Here is a 21,061-nt window from a genome sequence, read left to right as displayed (position 1 = left end):
CTTAATGTAGTAAATAGGATTAAATATACTATTTTGTCCTTCCTTTATTTTCATGGAAGTTGCATGGAAATTCCCTCTGATGAATAACAGTTGTTTTGATCAACAGTCATGTAACCTGTTTGACAGTTTCAAATTACTGAAACTGTTACACAAGTTTTGTTCTACCCAGTTATTAAAAACATGAATTGACAATTTTGAATACAAATGGAAGAAACTAAGGAACACTATGATAGTATATTGGTGATAAGAAATGAGTATCATAACTATTTTAGCATGTTACAATCCACATATTCATTCCTAAAAGATTAGAGGGTTGCTTGATCAAAATTCTCATGAATGTCAACTAGCTGCAAAACAAATTTTTGGGTTACTACTTGTAGCACACTTCATTTAAATGGCAGCGAAATACACATACCACTAGCATGCTTAAAAACAACACCTAAAAGAGTATCAGTTGCAGAAAACAATACTCTTCCTTAGAGATAGTTACGTCTCCAGGAACAATGAAAGCTCTCAGAAAAGTCCCTATATGATCCAAAGAAGACAAATAATCATACCAATGAAATCCTGGAAGTAGTCTTTCAGAATACTGCACTCACTACATGACATTGGAATGCTTAATGCTGAAGATGTATCATAAATATTAAAACCACAATGTACAATTCCTTCAGCAGCTTGTCCCACCTCCAGACTTTAATTCACCATGAAGATCTTAGCAGGGGGTTTTGCCAAATTTTGCTTTTGTTATCATTTGAACTTCTCAGCAAGATCAAACTGCAGTTTCTGTATTCCTGACTTTGATAGCACAGATTATTATAGGAACTCCAACCTCTTCCAGTTGAGACACTGTCCCAACAAAGCTGGTTCTAATTTTATGCAGAAATTAGAACATGCTTTCAAATTCTAGTTCTTGCTTAAATGCATTTTTTTTAAAACTGTAATAGTCTCAGTAATAGTTTACTACTAAAAAAATGAGATCAGAGACATGGTTCTCAGCACAATAAAAATATGTTTGTTTTGCATGCAATTTATATTTAGTTCTAATGAATCATAGTTCCATTTTAAAACAGAATAAAACCAACTGAAGATAAAGGATTTAAAATAGATAAAACAATGTCAGATTTAAGCAGTTTGTCTATACTGCTCATCATCTCATTGAAAAAGGTATAAGTAACACTATTCATGTTCAATCTCAGTCAATTTTACTTTCTGCCTATAAGGCACAATCCACTTTAATGTTTAAGTGGGAACAATTAAGTGAAAAGCTTCACACTCATTTTTCCATGTTTTTTAAAAGACTACATAACTGAGTTCAAATGGGTAACTACCTTTAAAATGCCTCAGAGAACAAAAAGCATTGCAAATTTCATTACAAGTCAAGTACTCTCCAGGTGTACTTGCAGTTCAAATTTCTGTTTGAAGGTTGTACTACTGAACAGCCATTCACTCTCATTTGCAGTGGTTAATACTGTAAGAAATGAGATTTTCAAACTAGTAAATTACCAAGGAACACCTACTTCTTCTTGCATCAGAATATGTGGTAAGAAAGCAAGCATAGCTTTCTAACTATCAATAAATAATAGCTATGAATATACTTCCATGTAAGACAACCAAATAACCAACTAAAACCTCTCCTCTCCTTAACAGTGTGTTATTTCTGTGATATACCAAATAATACAAATGTACACAATCTTCCATGATGCTGTATCCAGAAGGCCCAACACATTTTTTTTTCCTTCTGTTTCATTAGAATTATCTTTAGAATTCCACAAAGATTTGCTTTTGAAGATTGGATAACAATTTTCTTAGACACATAAAACATGGAGCCAGGAAAACCAGCAAACAGCAAGTCCTAGAAATAGCTCTTGACACAGACACATCCTCATTGTAAATGGCCCTTCAATCCCCAGAAGTTTCAGATCCTCTTCCATATCTTGAAGGCAGTAAACGGGTAAGTAAAACCTAGTTATGTGGAAAGGTTTCATTATTGGAACCAGACACTTTAGAAACTTTCTAAAAACTGCAAAGGCAGAAAGAAATCTTCCCAGATTTTAAAATTTTATTTATATGGTCCTCACACAAACTTTTCTTTGGCAGCTGCTACCAGGGAAACCAATGTAGTGCAGAACTGCATAGGACTGGTAGCAGAAAAATCAACCATTACTTCAGGGTTGTGCTTAAAAGAGAAACTAGCATTTATAAAATGGAGAATGGCAATTCCCAATAACCTATCAAGTACAGTTAACCATTTAGATTTGGTTGTTGTTTTTTTTTCTTTTTCTGGTCACCTCATCTCAGAAAAACACCACAGGGTAGAACTGAGGAAAAAAAAAACAGAAGGGTGAAAGAAAACCATACCCCTTTGATGTGCAAAAAAGACACAATTGTGAAAAACAGGAAGGAAAACTATAGACCAGTATAAATGCAGTACAGCAGCAATGCTCAGTAAAATTTCAAGTCTTTCATGGTGCTAAGCAGAAAGTTATTAAAAATAGGACCCCAAACTTAGTACAATTATGTTCTTATTACAGACTACTATTAAGAGCAGAATGGTGATTAGAGAACTGGTATTAACTACTTTTTACAATATTCAGACTATGAGGCACATTAGTTGAGGCAAAAGTTTTAAAGTACTTTCTGTACTCCATCAAAAGCCATCATTCAGTTGTGATTTTCATCTTCAGGTGCTGCAGGAACCAAGATTACAAGTTACCTTAAAGTGGGATCAGAATTTCAAAATGTTCAAGTACACTTGCAGCTAAATTGCAGGTATATAACCTGCACATTGAAAGTCCTTGAATTGCCAACTACAGGAAAAATGAAGAGCCTAAGAAGAAAGGATTGTTTTATACTACTTCTTGTACTCTTTCCTTATGCACCAAGGGTGGAAAGAATGAGATCTGGGAGATTACTGACTTATCTGATGCCAGTGAGGTCAGCTTCATATTGGCAGAGAGCACCACTACCCATTGACAGAGCACTTGGAAAAACTGCCCTATAACCACAGGAACTGTTTTCAAAAGGTTACAGTTAACTACCATTTAGTAAAGAAGAGTTCAGAAGACTCAACCACACTGCTCATTCTGTCACATCCTCAATTACTGAGTCATGCCCTGTTCCATCCTCTTGGCTCCTTCCTCTGCCACAAACTTTCTGAAGCTAGTTTAAAATCTCCTCGATGGCCTTTGAGTGCCAGCAGGCTTGTTCCTCCCCCCCCTTTTTTTTTAAATGAAGAATAACTAAATAAAAAAACTAAATCAGTGACAAAGTATGCATTACTAACTCTTGGTCTGCCGTCATGGCTCAGAGTAGCATTGGCATATATTATTACATGATCATTCATATCCTACTCATTTATGGTAAACTACAAATATAAACAATTCTCTACTACTCTACCTCATTCTCAGACAAGTCAGTGAGCAGTACACAAGAAATCATCTTGGTTGGCACAAAACCCCTTAACTAAATAATTAATAAACAATTGAACCTGGCTAAATTAACATGAAACTAAGCTGGATGCTTAAGTTAAATGCCTCAAAATCATGTCACTTAAGATCAAAACTTCTTATGCCCCATAAAAGCCTTTACGCTAACAAATTCACAGCCTAGGTATTTAAATAAGTGTATATCAACACAACAGTAAAGACAAATCTAGCCACCCTCAAGTACAAAAGGCAACCCACCTCTGATAGTCTTCCCATCATACACTCCTTTCTCTGAGCGGTTGAAAGAGAACAAGAGAAATTAAGTTTTAACCAACTCTACCTGCCCCTAGACAAATAAATGTTTCTCTTTGCCTTCTATGAAGATAGACAAGAATGGATAATGATGAGCTGGTAGAAGGGATTAGAGTACTTTTACATCAGGTGTTGTCTCTGGGAAACAGTTAACACTGTTAGCAGTAATTAACTATATTAATCATGGAAAATACACCTGCCAAACAAATTTCTTTGAATTGATGCACCACTATAGGACTTTACACTTAAAATGCAATTAGTAACATTTTAGTAAGTTTCACGCATATGCAGCTTAGATTCCTCCCACCAGAGATGTAGCCAGATACTACATCTTGCTGTTTGACACTAAGACCAATTATGTGCAGAACATTACCTCTATTTTCACACAGGTACTCACCAATGTTCAGCCGCTACTATTTTAAAGTGTTGTAGAGGGAAAAATACATGCCATGAATGTGTAGGATAAGCAGGTATCCTTCACACACAAATAGCAGCCTCCTTACAGAAGTATTTCAGTATGTTCTTTATTTTAGAAAAGTGAAAAATCCTTTTCAAAACTACAGTTGTAGTCAATACAAGATTAGATATTTCTAAGATTACTTCCAGACTGCGTTATCAGTAAGCATGCTTTGCAGTTTTTATTGGCCTGGTGACAATGCATGAACTCTGTGCCAGAGAACAGAGATCCTACAGTACACATGGCTAATTTCTGGCTTGCAACTCCTCTCTGAATTCCAGAAAGAATTACAAAATTGTATTCAAGGATAATTGCATATTAACAGTCAAAATGGTGTTTAGAACTTTATTTGTGGGGCATTCTTTCCTACCACCCTCCTGAAAGAATCGAAAGTCTGATTCTACACATATACACAGACTGAATATTACTCTACATGATCTTCAAGAACAAAGCGAGTGGAACAATACAGATGCATTTCTAGAACAGTACTTGCAGTTATTGAGAGCTACACTTTAGTAAAAACATCAACAACTTACTTGTGGGAAGTTCTTTTCTTCATTATGCTGGCAGACACTCCTGCATGACCTACAATATAAATTATGTTGGAATTACTGAAAAATAAAGTGTGTATACAATGCCAAAAAAGCCATCTGAGACAAAAGTTTTCCTTTTGAATGTGAAAATGTAAAGAATCCAAACACTTCCTATATGACTGATCAATGAACTGCTACAACAGGAAAAGGCTCTGCAGAGACAGACACAAGCTACAGGTTCATGAAGCTGTGGTGAATTGACCCTGGCTGGATGCCAGGTGCCCACCAAAGCCGCTCTATCACCGCCTCTCCTCAGCTGGACAGGGGAGAGAAAACATAACGAAAGGCTCATGGGTCAAGATAAGGACACGGATATAACTCAGCAATTACCATCATGGGCAGAACATACAACTTTGGTAATAAATTAAATTAGTTTTCCCCATCAAACCAGAGCAGGGTAATGGGAAATAAAACCAAATCTTAAAACACCTTTCCCCCACCCCTCCCTTCTTCCCAGGCACAGCTTCACTCCCAAATTCTCTACCTCCTCCCCCCCTCGCAGCAGCACAGGGGGACAGGGGTATGGGGGTTACAGTCAGTTTGCCACACCTTGTCTCTGCCGCTCCTTCCTCCTCAGGGGGAGGACTGCTCACTCTTTCCCCTGCGCCACCATGGGCTCCCTCCCTACAGGAGACAGTTCTCCATGAACTTCTCCAACGTGAGTCCTTCGAATGGGCTACTGTTCTTAAAGAACTGATCCAGCATGGGTCCCTTTCACAGCAGGCAGTCCTTTGGGCACAGACTGCTCCAGTGTGGGTCCCCCCCAGAGTCATAAATCCTGACAGCAAACCTGCTTTAGCACGGGCTCTTCTCTCCATGGTCCTCAGGTCCTGTCAGGAGCCTGCTCCAGTACAGGCTTCCTCCTTTGGGCTTCCACTTGCTCCAGTGTGGAGTCCTCCACAGGCTGCAGCAGGACAGCCTGCCTCAGCACCGTCTTCCCCACGGGCTGCAGGGCAATCTCTGCTCTGGTGCCTGGAGCACCTCCTCCCCCCTCCTTCTTCACTGACCTTGGTGTCTGCAGGGCTGTATCTCTCACCGTTCTCGCTACCCCCTTCTCCGGCTGCACTTGCTGCGCAGCAACTTCTCCCGTCTTAAATCTGTTCTCCCAGAGGCGCTACCAGTCGCTGATTGGTTCGGCCTTGGCCAGCGACGGGTCTGACTTGGAGCCGGCTGGCATTGGCTCTGTCGGACAGGGAGAAGCTTCTAGCAGCTTCTCACAGAAGCCACCCCTGTAGCTCCCTGGCTACCAAAACCTTGCCATGCAAACCTAATACAGAAGCTCAGGGATAAACACAAGGAGTGACCGCAAAAGAAAGCTGAACTTAACACAACAGGGGCCTGTGTGGTCTGTGTTCTAGGAAAATGGGTGTAACAGTTGCGATGATCAATCAGCTACAACAGTTAAGTGAATCAACTGGCTGTGTAACTTTTCATCCTTGCATTAATCAAAAGGGTGCAAATAAACATCTTTCTGAGCTAGCCAGACCAGCACTGGGCAAGTATATACACATCTCAGCCTAACAGAGTATATAAAAAAACAAACAATGAACAAAACCAGCTTTGTTTTTTTGTCCAGCATGGGTCCTTTCCACAGGCCTATCTTCAGTCACAGACTGCTCCAGCATGAGCTTTCCCATGGAGTCACGACCATTTCAGGGGCATCCCCCTGCTCCGGCCTGGGGTCCTCCATGGGCTGCAAGTGGGCAGCTGCTCCCCTGTTTGCCTCCGTGGGCTGGGGGACACAGCCTGCCGTCTCACCAGGGGCTGCAGGGGCATCCCCTCCTCCGGCACACCTCCTCCCCTCCTTCCTCACTGACCTTGCTGTCTGGAGAGGGGTTTCTCACATTCCAATCTCCTCCCCCACTGCAGGTTCCACTTCTTAAATCTGTTCTTGCAGAGGAACTACCACCATCACTGATGTGCTTGGCCAAGGCTGCTGATGGGCTCGGCCTTGGCCACTGGCAGGTCTGACTTGGAACAAGGGAAGCTTCCAGCAGCTTCTCACAGGAGCCACCCCTGCAGCCCCCTGCCCCACTACTAAAACCCCACCACACAAACCCGAAACAACTCCTCTATGTGTTTAACAGCAGCATGTGAAAGACCATTTCCCTAATACGAGCTTACACTAAAAAGATGGTACGTTCCAACAGACACAAGCACCAGTGGTAAAAATATTAAAAATATGCTGAACAGCCCCTGTCACACAGAGGAATAGCTATGGACCCCAAAGCACCTCTGTAACTATCACCTCTTCCTTGCAGAGTATCATCTGACCCATGCCAAGATAAAACATTTGTTACAAGCAGCTAATGCGAGGTCGTCTTTGAATGGCTGCAAAAACTATTCCTTTGAAGTGGTAGAGCCCATTATAACCAATTCACAATAAAAATATTTAGAAATGCTGTTCAGTTTTTCTTTTCCCTACAGAAATTAAAAAGTGAATTGGAAATACTAAAATTCTTCTGATGTGTGAGGATATCGTAAGTCCTGGGTATTTTGCTTTTTTTCAAGATTAAAGGAAGAAGTAAAGCTACCACAGAATAAAACAGACAGGAAACTTCTCTTTATATGGCAAGAAATCAGCTCTGCAGAAGACTCTTCTTTCCCAATTTAGAATTGCCAAGAGCTTGTAGAGTTTCTTTACAGATATTTATTTGTAAACGCATGACATTTTAATGAGTGATGCCTATGATGTCATATTGCTATAGCTTAATGACTTAAAATATTTTTGAGAGAAAATAATTTTTTAATTAACTTTTAACATACACATATATTGCTGATCATCTCCTTCACCTAATTGCAGAAGGTAACAAAGCAGTAACCTTGCTTATATAAATTCTCCTGAAACCTCCAGTACTATCTAAACAGCTTTGGACAGAAACCTAATTAGCATTAGTTTTTCTGTCTTGTGTCCAGTTCAAAGCAGAAAAGCATTTAAAAAATCCCAAACATTTCAAGGGCAGTATCTTCATGCAAATCTTTCAAGAGAAAAAAAAATCTGTGTACCAAGTGTTCTGCAGTAAAGCAAAGTTTGGTCACAAGCGGCAACGTCACTTCAAAGATGTTAATACTAATTAGAGAACAATAAACGAGAGTTACTACATTCTATACAGTGTGAATGCCATTCACTGGGTATAAATCCACATTCTTTACCTCCTTTTAACTATGGAAAGACAAGTTCTTGGTAGAACACTCCATGAAATTCCATATTTTAGGTAACACTCAAAATACTCTCTACAACTAAATTGCCCTTTAACATAAAAATAGAAAAAATAAATACGGAACAAAAAATGAAGTAAATGGATTAGTTTTAGTCTTCTTTGAAATAACCAGTAAAGACTCAAACTTTGATGACGCTGAGGAAGGAGAAAATGTTTATGTCTCAGACACTTATATAAGAGCACAGAAACACATTTTTTATAATAGAAAGTGAACACAAACTCCAACTCCAGACAAGAGCAACAGAATTAAGCATTTGTCAGGTGGTCTGTGTGTTTTCTGAGGCTCATAACAGGTCCCTATAATAGATCCTTAAAATTCAACAGCAAAACTAGAAACCATGTTCCTGAATACTTCTACTTTGCTCTAGACAAAGGAGAAGACAAGGCACACTAAAACAAACATTCTTTCAGGATGTTGACTCCAAGGGAAGCATACATGTAATTTCAACTGTGGAGTATAGGAGGAGAGAATAGGGAGAAGGATCAGAGAAAGCTACTTTCAATGTTTTTATTCACATCAGACAGCACCCTCCATGCAACCCATGAAAATAAGACAGGCTGTTCAAAACACACCACCGATATCTTACTTCTCTCAATATCCCCTGTGTTTACAACAAGCAGCAAAAGCTGGATGTTATTAAGTTGTGTCTCAGAATCTTCTGTGGTAAAACAAGTAATCCCACAGGAATTATTCTGTATCTGGAGGCTATTTCAGAATTACTTTCAGGGACCCAGGAAATACTTTGACATGCTTCCTCGCACCTAGTATTGCCCAACCTCAATTTAAAAAGAGTTTGGGGAAGGAAGAGAGTGCTTTTAATTGAAGTAGACCAGAAGAAGTACAGAGATAAAAGGAATTCTGACTCTGCCAAAAGATTTCACTGCAATCCTAAGCACATCCAGGAGTGGGATCTCTTTTCTTAGTTCAGAAAGACACTACTGAAACAATTTACACTTGCTTTTAAATGGGGAAAAACTACAGAAGTTTGTCTATGACTTAATGTGTCCTAGTTCTTCTCTTTACAAAAAAATTACTTTACATTTTCAAACAATCCAGTAAAGGCATTACAATTGTTCCTGACCATCATGCAGCTTGGTGAGATCTGTACTTCTGGGAGATAACTGCTAGGAAGGACTCCAGAATACCATGCCTTTCACTTATACAGCATTAAACAGATTATCACTAGACTAAAAAAGGCCAAATATAAGTGTAAACACAACTTATTTTAAAATCAATTATACTATGTAACATTAATTAAAAAGAAAAATAATCTGTATTCCCCTATATTGGAGACACCATACACTTAGAGACAGACACATGCCATGCACAGGAACAGCTGGCTGATCTACTGAAACTATGTCCTTGAAAGCAACTCTGTACTTTGACAAACTCATAGAGGCTGTAGCTATGTACCCTACCTACTGTTGTGACAAAGTGTTTAGCTTTCCTTCTTTGCTCCATCTTCAATCCTACCCTTTATTTCTCAAGATGGAACTATGAAGTACGTGGTGCAGTAGAGATAGATTTCAAAAGCCTACATATTTTTATCAAAAGTACCTCTTCCTTTACAGCTACTTATAGCAAATAAACACAATTCCTTTGTAGGCAGACAGACAGGACAAATGAAAATTAGCTTTTTCAAAGAAGCCACTACACCTGTAATGTTACTGATTGATTAGTCTCTACAATAGGATGAAATCAAAGTCAGCTGCAAAAAGTTTTGGTAACGCATTAAATTTTGCCCTATATGAATACGTGACACAAACACTAGTTTATCTATACCTCCAGATAGTTTTTTATAGCCTATATGATCCAAGAGTCTCCTAGAATCCCACAATTTTGTGATTTTACATGATTAACAGATCAAATATAAAGTTCATACACCATTTCCATGTTTTCACCATATCTTTTAATCAGGAGGAAGAATCAATAATAGAAAGACTATACTAATGCTATATTATCTACTCCCAGATAATAGCAATTTTATAGACAGGACTTAAGTTTTCCACTTGAAGTATCTAGCTGTTCTGAAACACTATATGTTCAAGTACTTTCCTGGAAGTGGCAACTGTCTTTAAAAAAGGAAGGCAATAAATGTTAAAATAAGATATTTGCATCAATAATGCTGTAAAGCACAGCAAAAATCTTGCTAAAGTTACTTGTTAAATGTGCAAGACTGTTTTTACAGTTCTAGCAAATCAGCGAGCCTCCCAAGAGCAAGCCTCCCAAGAGCACCTAGTCCAACCCCACTGCTACAGGAAGGGACTTTTCTCTAGATCAGGTTGCCCAAAGTCCCTAACCTGACCTTGAACACTTCCAGTGATGCGGCATCCAAAACTTCTGGGCAACATGTTCCAGTGTCTCACCACCTTCATTGTACAAAATTTCCTCCTTATATTCAATCTAAATCTACCCTCTTTTGTTTAAAGCCATTACCCCTTGTCCTGTCACCACAGGCCTTGGTAAAAAGTCTCTCTCCATCTTTCTTATAAGCCCCCCTTAAGTACTGAAAGGCTGCACTAAGGTGTCCCCAGAGCCTTCTCTTCTCTGGGCTGAACAATTCCAACTGTCTCAGCCTTTCTTCACAGGAGAGTTGTTCCAGCCCTTTAGCCACTTTCACGGCCATTCTGTGGACCTGCCTCAACAGGTCCACGTCTTTCTTGTACTGGGGGCCCCAGAGCTGTACGCAAAACTCCACGTGGGGTCTCACAAGAGCAGAATAGAGGGGGAGAATCACCTCCCTCAGCCCGCTGGCCACACTTCTTTTTGTGCAGCCCAGGATACAATCAGCTTTTTGGGTTGTAAGTGCACATCACTGGCCCATGTCCAATTTTTCATCTACCAGCACACAAGTTCTTCTGTGCAGGGCTGCTCCCAAACCATTCATCTCCCCATCTGTATAGATATTGGGGATTGCCTCAACCCAGGTACAGGACCTTGCACTTGGCCTTGTTGAACTTCATGTGGTTCGCACGGGCCCACTCCTAAAGCCTGCCAAGGTCCCTCTGGATGACATACTTTCCCCCTAGTTAATCAACTGCACCTCTCATCTTGGTATAATTTGCAAACTTGCTGAGGGTGCACTAAATCCCACTGTCTATGGCACTGATGAAGATATAAATAGTACTGGTCCCAGTATGGACCCCTGAGGGACAGCACTTGTTACTAGTTTCCAGCTGGATGTTGAACTGTTGACTGTAACTCTTTAGATGCATCCACCCAGCCAATCCACCAAACCCATACTTCTCCCATTATGTAGGTAATAGATGTCATACTCACGCCCATTGTTACTGTCATTACTAATTATTTCAAATAAAGTAACTGTGAAGTTCAATAATCACTTAAGTAGGCTAAATCCTTAACATTCCCAAGTAAGGAAAAAAACCCCAAACCCACCCCAAAAGATCACCATGACTACTTTAAGTCTATAAAAAGTCACGAGGATCATTGACATGTAGTTAATTCTAATGCACAGAACACTGCCACAACTGCAGGACTAAAAGTCTTTCTTCCCTAGCAAATAAACTTCTAACCTTAAAACTGAGGAAGACTATCTCTTTCCCTGTTCATAACCAAATTCTCCCTTCTAAAAAGAGGGGGAGTTGCCACCTAAACCACTGTCACTGTAACTGGTTGCGCTTTTGATAAAGTTATCTCCTAGAGACACTTTTTTAAAAAAAACCAAAATAACCCACACCCCAAACAACTAACTTGCTATAATTTTAATTTATATCACACTGCAAGGCCTCTCTTTCAGCCATCAAATAATTTTATAATCTCTGATGAACTCAATTACTGCATTTGCTATTCTTTTCAAAGGAAGAATTTGACCACTATCAGTGGAACTACCACTGTGATAAACAAATGTTCTTTCTAGCTGCCTTTAGAAGTCCCATGCCCAATCTTCATTGCAGAGTGGGCTATGCAGTCTCCTAATGGCAGCTGCCTGCTGCACTCTTTTCTAATGCACATCCATAATCAAGAAATAAACAGCAGATAATTCCATATGCTGTGCCGCCACCACCCCCCCAAAAAAAAGCGGTAAAAGCTATCTAGCCTTAGCCCACCATACATGATGAGGAGGAGAAGCAACAACAGCAAGGAGGTCAGCAGCTGTCTTCCTCAAGAATATAACAGCCAAAGACTGAAAGCCGGCAACACCCAAGCCCAGGCCACAACCATGCCAACAGTTGAAGCAGACGAAATGTGCATGATTTATAGGTTGTATTTAAGCAACAGTGATACTACATTAATCAAATTAATATAAGTTAAGGACTTCTCAGTTATGATTAAAAACTTCACAGAGAAAAGTATAGACAAATTATAACTGTTGTACAGGGATATTAAAATGCAAAAATGGCATCCAAAGAAACCTGTGTGTCAATTTTAATGACAATCTGGCATGGTGACAGCTATAGAACAAACTATAACGAACAAATAATAGATAATGTGACTCTTCTAAATACATCTATGAATTTATTATCTTTCAAGAGCCAAAAAACCAAATAGGTAGCAAAATTTTCTTCTCAACATATCTAAGTAAAATACCCTAGCTTAACTTTTTTGGTTTTTAGGGGAAAAAAAAAAGCTAGCCATATAATCACTCTCTAAAGTTTCGAGTTACGACACTTGAAATCTGTGCTGCAGTTTTGTTGGTCATTGTATGTCACATTGAAGTCATTAGATAAAATTCTTCTAACAGTTCCCTTAAAAACCTAGTGTCTGAATTCTTTGAACTTGGGCACTGTGCCCAGTTAACACTTAGAAGTCAACAAGACTGAAATTAAGTACCAGGTCAAAGCCTGCTCTCCTTTCTTTTCTCTTACAAATACAATTCTACTCCCACAGGTATTCTGCTAGTGTCAAGGGGAAGGACAACTCATCAGTTGACAGAATGAAAACTCACTGAACCAAGTGTTTAAGCCTTTGTACTGAGTCTCTCCTTTGAAACATTTATTAAAAATATTTGCTGAAGTTTCATTTGAAATCAGTAGACGTTTTGCAACAGCAAATTAACATTAATATACGGTAACCACACGTAAACACAGTTTTGAAAGTTTCCAAAGGGTTTCAGAGAAATTTTCCAGTATGAGTTGCTTCAGTTCTCAATGAATTGGATGAGTGTTTGAAAGCACCAGAATGGACTATTGCTTGGGTATTTTAAAAGTTAACTGAGCTTTCCCAATTACAGATGAGAGTTGCTTGGTTTCTTGAGATTTTTATAAAAGCACCAATTCACAATGATGATGGAAAATATGCTGCATCATATGTCTACAAAATCTTTCCCTGCACAGGTCACTGACTAATAACTTTTGCTGCAGCACAAAATAGGAAGGGCACTGTCCCCCCCCTCCCTGAAAAAACCTGAAAGTAATTTCATGACAGAAAAAAAACCCATGACTAAACATACAAAACAATTTACATTACCTAAATAAGTTAAACTAAAAAGCAAATAATTTAACAGAAGAATGAACAACATTCATCTGTAACCTTTTCATTCTCAAACTGCTGGCCTGTAGAATTCCTAATTTGCAAACAATAACTTCTAGTCCCTGGTACCACTCTAGTTGAGGTGTAGAATTCACAGCTGAAGCAGAGTCTAGCATAATTTATACAGGACCAAGTATCAACCTACAGAACAACTCTTCATTGGTCACTTGATGCATTTTTTGCATCATTGCTGATGATTGATGAGACTGACATTGCTGAGGACTGACTGAGATTCATTAGTCTTTTAAGCTGCAAAACTTTGAATAAGCCTAACTAGTCATAAGAATATGAATGCTTACTCATATTTTGCATTTCTCTGAATAAAAAGTTGCTTTAATATACTCTAACCTATTTCAGTTTAGAGAACACACACAGTAGCAACAGTATTTGCATTTTTTTAGTGAGTTCAAGAGATTCTCTTTTATAATTACGAGCTGATCAACTTCTTTAAAACTATAGAGTTTTACACTAAGTTATAAATCTATGGTGAATAAATTTCTGTACGTTCCAGCACTTCCGAGATGAACAAGAGAAATTGTCCCCTTAATATGGCAGTGGAATCCTACAACATTGATCTTGTTCCTTTTTAGAATTTTATGCAACTTACAGTTTTAATAAAACTGTGATATTATAGACTATATTAAACACTGCTTATATGTACATCTGTACTGCTGAATTAAATTTATGTATGCCTTTTCAATTCATCAGCTTCTGTAACAAAAGTAAATGTTCTTTTAAGACAGGAATGTTATCTTCTTCATAAAACTATTAACATATGTAAAAAAATATCTGTAAGTAAACACACTTTTTGCCCACTAAAACCATCAAAACCACCCAGAAAAGCTCCTCACCTGCATCAGCTCTGGACCTCTGACCTGGTGATTTTCCAAATGGGGTCTTCATTCATCTGTGTTTAAGTGAGCAGCAAAGCTGCTGTACTAGGGTGAAAATCCAGTTCTTCCCAACTCTCAGGATATCTTCTTCCTCTTAGAATGAGACAGCTACTTATTAATCCACCATTCAATCATGAATTTGTCCTTCCTCAAATGTATTAGATGCCCTTTCAATTACAGTACTCTGAAAAACAGAACAGGTAAAGTATAAGTAGCTTGATTTGAGATTTGGTTAAGATAAGCATTAACTGACTTGGTTACAATAAAAAAATATTGTTTCACTTTAATGCTTGTTTTCATACTCAACAGGAAATTCCTTCATATGCTGCTACTCTGAAAACATTCAGCAAACAGAAGGCATACAGGCAAGAATACAGCAAAACAAATACTAGGGCTGCTACTTTTCCCTCATATTCACAGGCAAGTCAACTATTTACAGAAGAAAAGCTGCTTAAAAACGACTGAGCTTAGTACAGGGAAGAATGGAAGAATGACTACTAGCTTAGAAGAAACTGTACGACCTTTGCCAGAGGTAAAGCACAAATCAACTATTTCCATTTATTAGAAACAAAACACCCTCACACCCACATGGCAGAATAACTTTGCTTTATAGAAGTTTAAAAAAAAAAAGTCTGTTGAAAAAAATCCAACAGCAAGGGTATCAAAAACACTGATTCCACAGCAATGACAGCTCAAGCCACCCATTTAAGTCATTGGTTCATAGAACATCTGCAGAAGTTTTTGGGAATTCTCTACACCTAAACGCATCAGATTCCCAAAACATTTAGTCATCACATTCCTCTCCATGAGGCAGGTAAGTGAGGACAACTTTTTAAAGTCTTTTTCAGGACTGAATTACAGAAACTTGTTGTGGTGGGTTGACCCTGGCTGGATGCCAGGTGCCCACCAAAGCCGCTCTATCACCGCCTCTCCTCAGCTGGACAGGGGAGAGAAAACATAACGAAAGGCTCATGGGTCAAGATAAGGACACGGATGTAACTCAGCAATTACCATCATGGGCAGAACATACAACTTTGGTAATAAATTAAATTAGTTTTCCCCATCAAACCAGAGCAGGGTAATGGGAAATAAAACCAAATCTTAAAACACCTTTCCCCCACCCCTCCCTTCTTCCCAGGCACAGCTTCACTCCCAAATTCTCTACCTCCTCCCCCCCTCGCAGCAGCACAGGGGGACAGGGGTATGGGGGTTACAGTCAGTTTGCCACACCTTGTCTCTGCCGCTCCTTCCTCCTCAGGGGGAGGACTGCTCACTCTTTCCCCTGCGCCACCATGGGCTCCCTCCCTACAGGAGACAGTTCTCCATGAACTTCTCCAACGTGAGTCCTTCGAATGGGCTACTGTTCTTAAAGAACTGATCCAGCATGGGTCCCTTCCACAGCAGGCAGTCCTTTGGGCACAGACTGCTCCAGTGTGGGTCCCCCATGGGGTCACAAGTCCTGACAGAAAACCTGCTCCAGCGTGGGCTCCTCTCTCCACAGGCCCACAGGTCCTGTCAGGAGTCTGCTCCAGTGTGGGCTTCCCACAGGGTCAAGCCTCCTTCAGGCTTATCCATCTGCTCCACCGTGGACCTCCATGGGCTGCAGGGGGACAGGCTGCCTCACCATGGTCTTCCCCACGGGAGGCAGGGCAATCTCTGCTCTGGTGCCTGGAGCACCTCCTCCCCCTCCTTCTTCACTGACCTTGGTGTCTGCAGGGCCATTATCTCTCACATGTTCTCACTCCTCTTTTGGACTGCAGTTTGTTGTGCGGGTTTTTTTCCCTGTTCTTAAATATGTTATCAGAGGCACTACCACCGTCCCCAACCGGCTCGGCCTTGGCCAGTGGCAGGTCCGTCTTGGAGCCAGCTGGCATTGGCTTTATCAGACATGGAGAAGCTTCTAGCAGCTTCTCACAGAAGCCACCCCTGTAGCCCCGCTGCTGCCAAAACCTTGCTGTGCAAACCCAATACACTTGTGATCACCTGAAAATCTTAAGAATTACAGGTTAACTTATTTCAGACTAACATTTTTGGACAGGAAATTTTTACCCAGATTAATCCATTACTTCAGTGCTACACACAGCTAAGACCAGTGAGGTCAGATCATCCTTTTAGCCTCATTTCCTTAAGAAATGTCATTGCTGCAATCATGTTCTCTGTACCTGTTAATCCCCACCAGTCTTCCCTCTTTTACTTCAGTTTTGGAACGTGCTGTCAATTGTCGTGCAGGGGTTAAAAAACAGAGGAATGGCCCTAAATAGTGACCCAGCTGAAGGAAAAAAGTGTACCTTATGCTCATGCCTTACTGAATAAGGGAACATACAGGGACATGCCTTGAGGTATCGTAAAAATGTTACACAGAAAAATGCATTTACATCTAAGAACACTTGTCAATTCTTCCACGAATCGCACCCATTAACTTCTAGGAACATTAGAGCAGCACAGATGAATACTCCTAGGAAAAAAACAGCAATAGGGAGACAAACATTCAGTAGTTTGCAGTTTTTAGAAAGTTCCCTACTATGTTTGGAAGAGCTAACTTAAACACTCAGAGTCAGGAATTTGTAAGAATTCATGAAATTAAAGTTAAAAATTCATTTACAGGAACTTACTAGTTTTTCCACATTTCATCTCTTCCTGAAATCTACTGGTGTACACAATAATACTGATTGACACCAGGGCAACAATAGTCAACTTTTTAAAAGCACTTGAAGATATAATAGGAAGCAATTAGCTTAACTACCTTACTAAAACACAACATAAGGATTATTTTTTCTACTAAACTAAAAAAATATTTTACTGTGGATTAAAATACATTAGTACAGAAGCACTACTGATTATGAAAACAAACTCTGAATTCAAAGCACTGCTGTGATATACTACCATATTCAATCTCACAGTCACAGCATATGTATATGAGAGATATCCAATTTTTTCCTCCAGGAGAGCTATTGGTTGAGAATCAACTGTAATCTAGTATTATATTATTCTACTTTAAACCCCCCCCCAAACCAAAACACAAAACCAAAGCCCAATACAGCCCCTCAAACCCCCCAAAAACATAAAGCAAACAACCTTACCACCACAAAAAACACAAACTGTGAAAAACCTTTAGCTTTAGAAACTAATATACCCTTTTGCAATAAGCCTTTCACTTGTTATTCAAGAAGCTGTAAATATTTTGTAACACCTGTATAATATTGTATGTCCCCCACCCATCATTTCCAATTTATGGCGAAAATATAAAGTACTATATAGATATTTTAATTTCACTGGTTGTTAAGTAACTATGTTTATAAAGATAACTAAAACACCACAAAAGTTGTGGTCTTCTACCAGTTAACTTTTTATGGTATGTCCCCAGTCATTACTATGCCACAAATCTGAAGCCATACCTCTAAAAAGGAAAATTATTTCCTAATACTTTTAAAGTCACAATTCATTCACTAGCACTTGATGAAGTTTTTCACTGTGCTCTCTGAACCTAAGGACACAAGGCTACTGAAGTCAAAACTTGATTCAGCAGTTCAAACTGATTTTCTAGAAACTAAGTCAGTAACTGTTACTAATTCAAAACCCCACCAAAGATTTTTGCTAAAAGCAAATGAAACTTGAGTTTTCCTAAAACTAGCATTATGAATTCAATTTACATTTCAGTTGCACACTGACAGTTCTTAAGATACTGAGGGACAGAACCTGATTTTCTGAAAATAAAACTGATGTACTTTGAGAACATTTTGACTATTAAAGTATATGTAACTCGATTAAAAATAAACCAAACCCCATAAAATGTAGAATTATTAAATATGATGAAGAACAAAACAACACATTTAATGCCATCAGGCAAATATCTTAAACTCTTAATATGGAAAATCATCAAGAAAAAAATTAACTCACAAAATGCAAAAACTTTTGTAACAAATTTTATTACATGTCTCAAAGAATGCCATGTTCCACATAAAAGTAGAAAACATAAACCCAAAACATGCTTCTGATGTACACAGTAGCAGTAAGCTATACTGTTAAGGAAGAGTAGAAGCTCCCTGTTTGGATGTATATGACTTATGAAACAATCAACTTTTTAGGATAATTCTGTTGGTAGCAGCAGATACAGCAAAAACAACACAAGCAGCTTTTTTGGATCCAAAGTGACACATCCAAACCAAGTTATACTAGTCTTTACAGACTGCCAGTAACTTTCAGAAGTGCCACTGCCTACCAGTTCGGCACCGATTTCCCCAACACCTGACAGCACAAGTCACTAGCACCACAGCTGCAGGTTTCATTTAAAGACAGGCATTCTTTTCACTTGTCATCAGCTGCAGCTACTCACCAGCCCAGGTGTTTTGCTGTTTGTTTTTACAAACCTTCCTAGATCACAGCTCACTTACACAAAAAACAATGCAGAAGTTAGACGACTACTTTGTCTGACAGCATTCTAAATATCATGGAGTGTTTCACAGAAGGTTAAATGTTAGACTAGAAATGCAAGCCCTAGAAATTGTCAATCATACCAGTTTTAATAAGAATAGTACAATCATACTATTAGAGTAGGGAGGAAGACACAATATTAAGACAGAAAAAATAAAGCTGTGTTAAAAAATTATTTTTGCAGTATAAAGGCAAAAGGAAGAAAGCCCAGCACACACAGACTGCAGCTTTCACTGTGAACCAGCTTAATGCCCTCTATAAACTTAGTTCTTTAGAAACTTCAAAATGTTTTTATATGTGCTTTTAACACCATGAAAATAAGTGTAACTTGCCTCAAGCCTTCAAAAGACTGATTAACTAGTAAGGCAATGTTGATAAGTTTAAAGAAAAAAAAAACCCAAACATGAGAAGTGTGGTATGTTTGCTATTCAAGGACTGTTTAGATTATGTGTACTCAAGGTAATGCTTATCTAGTTTAAGATTCTGCTTACAATAGAGGATGCTTGAAGAGTCACAGGCTTGCCAATAACAGACATACATGCTCTTTCGGCTTTCAGAAAGGAGGGGTTGGCAAGAGAAACAAAGACCCTGGTGTCCTCAGATAGGCACGACCTTGAAAGGATAAAAGAGTATTCTTCCCCAAAGGGCCACCAAAGACCACCAGAGACCCCTGCGCAGGTGCAGAAGACTGGGATGATTGCTCAAGGGAACAACACATCATGCTTGCTCAACATAACGAATATGCAATAGTTAGGCAGAACATGTATTAGACAGGTGTGTTTTAACTATAGTGTATAAGTATGGACTGAAAATCTGAGTTACATGTGCTCGATTTGTGGAAATCTTCCACCTTGCACCCTGCACAGAATAAAGCAGTGTCTCCTCTCTAAACATAGTGTGTTTTGGGAGTTACTTTCTGATCAGGTAACATAACCACCTAAAACAATTCTCTAGCTTAACTTTGTTAACATTCATGCCTGTTTTTCCACCAAATTACATGCATTTCACTGCAACACACAGCACAACGTTGTCTGCTGCATTCTAGTGAAAGCTTCATGATCCTGCTATCCATGGAAGAAGGATGTTAGTAGCGCAAAAATAGTTATGATAATCAATGCTAATGGCACCAAACCCACGAAGTCATTGCTTTAGGGGTAAAAAGTTTGGAAGGAGAGGGAAGGTAATAGCATGCGTTGCTTCTACCTCTCAGATACAGAGCTGCAAATGCAGATTACACACCCTCTGATGTTAGCTAGGAGGTCTGTTCCTGCTTTCAGAGCCACCCGTAAGCAGCTCTTCTGGCACCACCTGGTGGGCTCAAGCATTTTCACTTTGGTATCTAAAACATTTCTCTTGCATGCAACTGCCCCGTTATAAGTTTGAGTTTGCACTGGTAGTTTTTCAGTGGATGACCAGCATGTTGCAACAGATCACGCTAATTTTCTGTGGAAGGAGTCATTCTGAAATGAAATGCATCAGCTTAAGAGATTCCTTGGTAAGTGGTATTTTGATTTCCATAACTCAGCTCAGAACTGCTGGTACATGTTTCAGTTGTTAGTGCTGAAACCATGGATGAAGCATATATGTTATTTAGACTCCCTAACTCTTACCATATGGGTGGAAAGGATGATCCTGTGCAAGTCTTCTGTGCCCCCCCTCCCCAAAGGCAATCTTAATGTTAAAACATCTCCTAAATGACAGGGGGAATAAAAATATATGCCCAGTTTTAGTCTGTGTTACTTTTTTTCCCCTTCCCTGATAAAAAAAACCCCAAAGCTTTCCTGTGATATAAGAATTCAGCCACTCAAATTCCAAATTTGTTTTGAAGCATCCTACAGGCTCAACAAGCATACTGGCTATTAGGAACTTTTTTTATCCTATAACTAGGATTTTGTGTGTAACATCTGATGTCTGACAAGAAAGATTACAGCATGGAAACTCTGAACATAGAAGTGATTTGCAGCTGACAAGCAGGAAGAGCGATAGATACATTTTATCTATGGATTTATGAGCTGAAAGATCCCAAATCAAGTACTACTATCCCTCTCCTACAATAGCCTCTGCAGTTTTTCCTCTAACCATAGATGTGTTATTTGTCTACAATTGTAGAGAAACAAGCAGCACTGGCATGCAACCATGTGTGCATATATACAAACATACATGCAGACAAATGCACATGTATTTGGTTGGACAGGGCTTTGAGGAACCTGATCTAGTGAAAGAGGTCCCCACCCATGG

The 21,061-nt window shown here is 39.2% G+C and overlaps 1 protein-coding gene across 6 annotated transcripts in view; it reads right to left on the bottom strand.

Annotated features, from left to right (window-relative positions):
* The window catches only part of SPIN1 (spindlin 1), a 56,170-nt gene that overhangs the window by 8,589 nt on the left and 26,520 nt on the right, over positions 1-21,061 (bottom strand). For 4 of the 6 annotated variants that reach the window (XM_075021464.1, XM_075021460.1, XM_075021461.1 and 1 more), the window contains exons 2-3: positions 14,351-14,576; positions 4,731-4,779 (exon numbers count right to left, since the gene is read on the bottom strand). In XM_075021464.1, the coding sequence (XP_074877565.1) occupies positions 4,731-4,779; positions 14,351-14,402 (101 nt within the window). In that variant the 5' untranslated portion in view covers positions 14,403-14,576. Of the gene's footprint in view, positions 1-4,730; positions 4,780-14,350; positions 14,577-16,767; positions 16,848-21,061 lie in introns of all 6 variants that reach the window. The other 2 variants (XM_075021463.1, XM_075021462.1) reach the window with 1 other exon arrangement.

The sequence above is a fragment of the Buteo buteo genome, chromosome Z (genome assembly GCF_964188355.1).
Source record: "Buteo buteo chromosome Z, bButBut1.hap1.1, whole genome shotgun sequence".
NCBI classification, from domain to species: Eukaryota; Metazoa; Chordata; class Aves; order Accipitriformes; family Accipitridae; genus Buteo; species Buteo buteo.
Note: the sequence above shows the minus strand (reverse complement) of the source record. Positions and strands in the feature narration are given on the sequence as shown.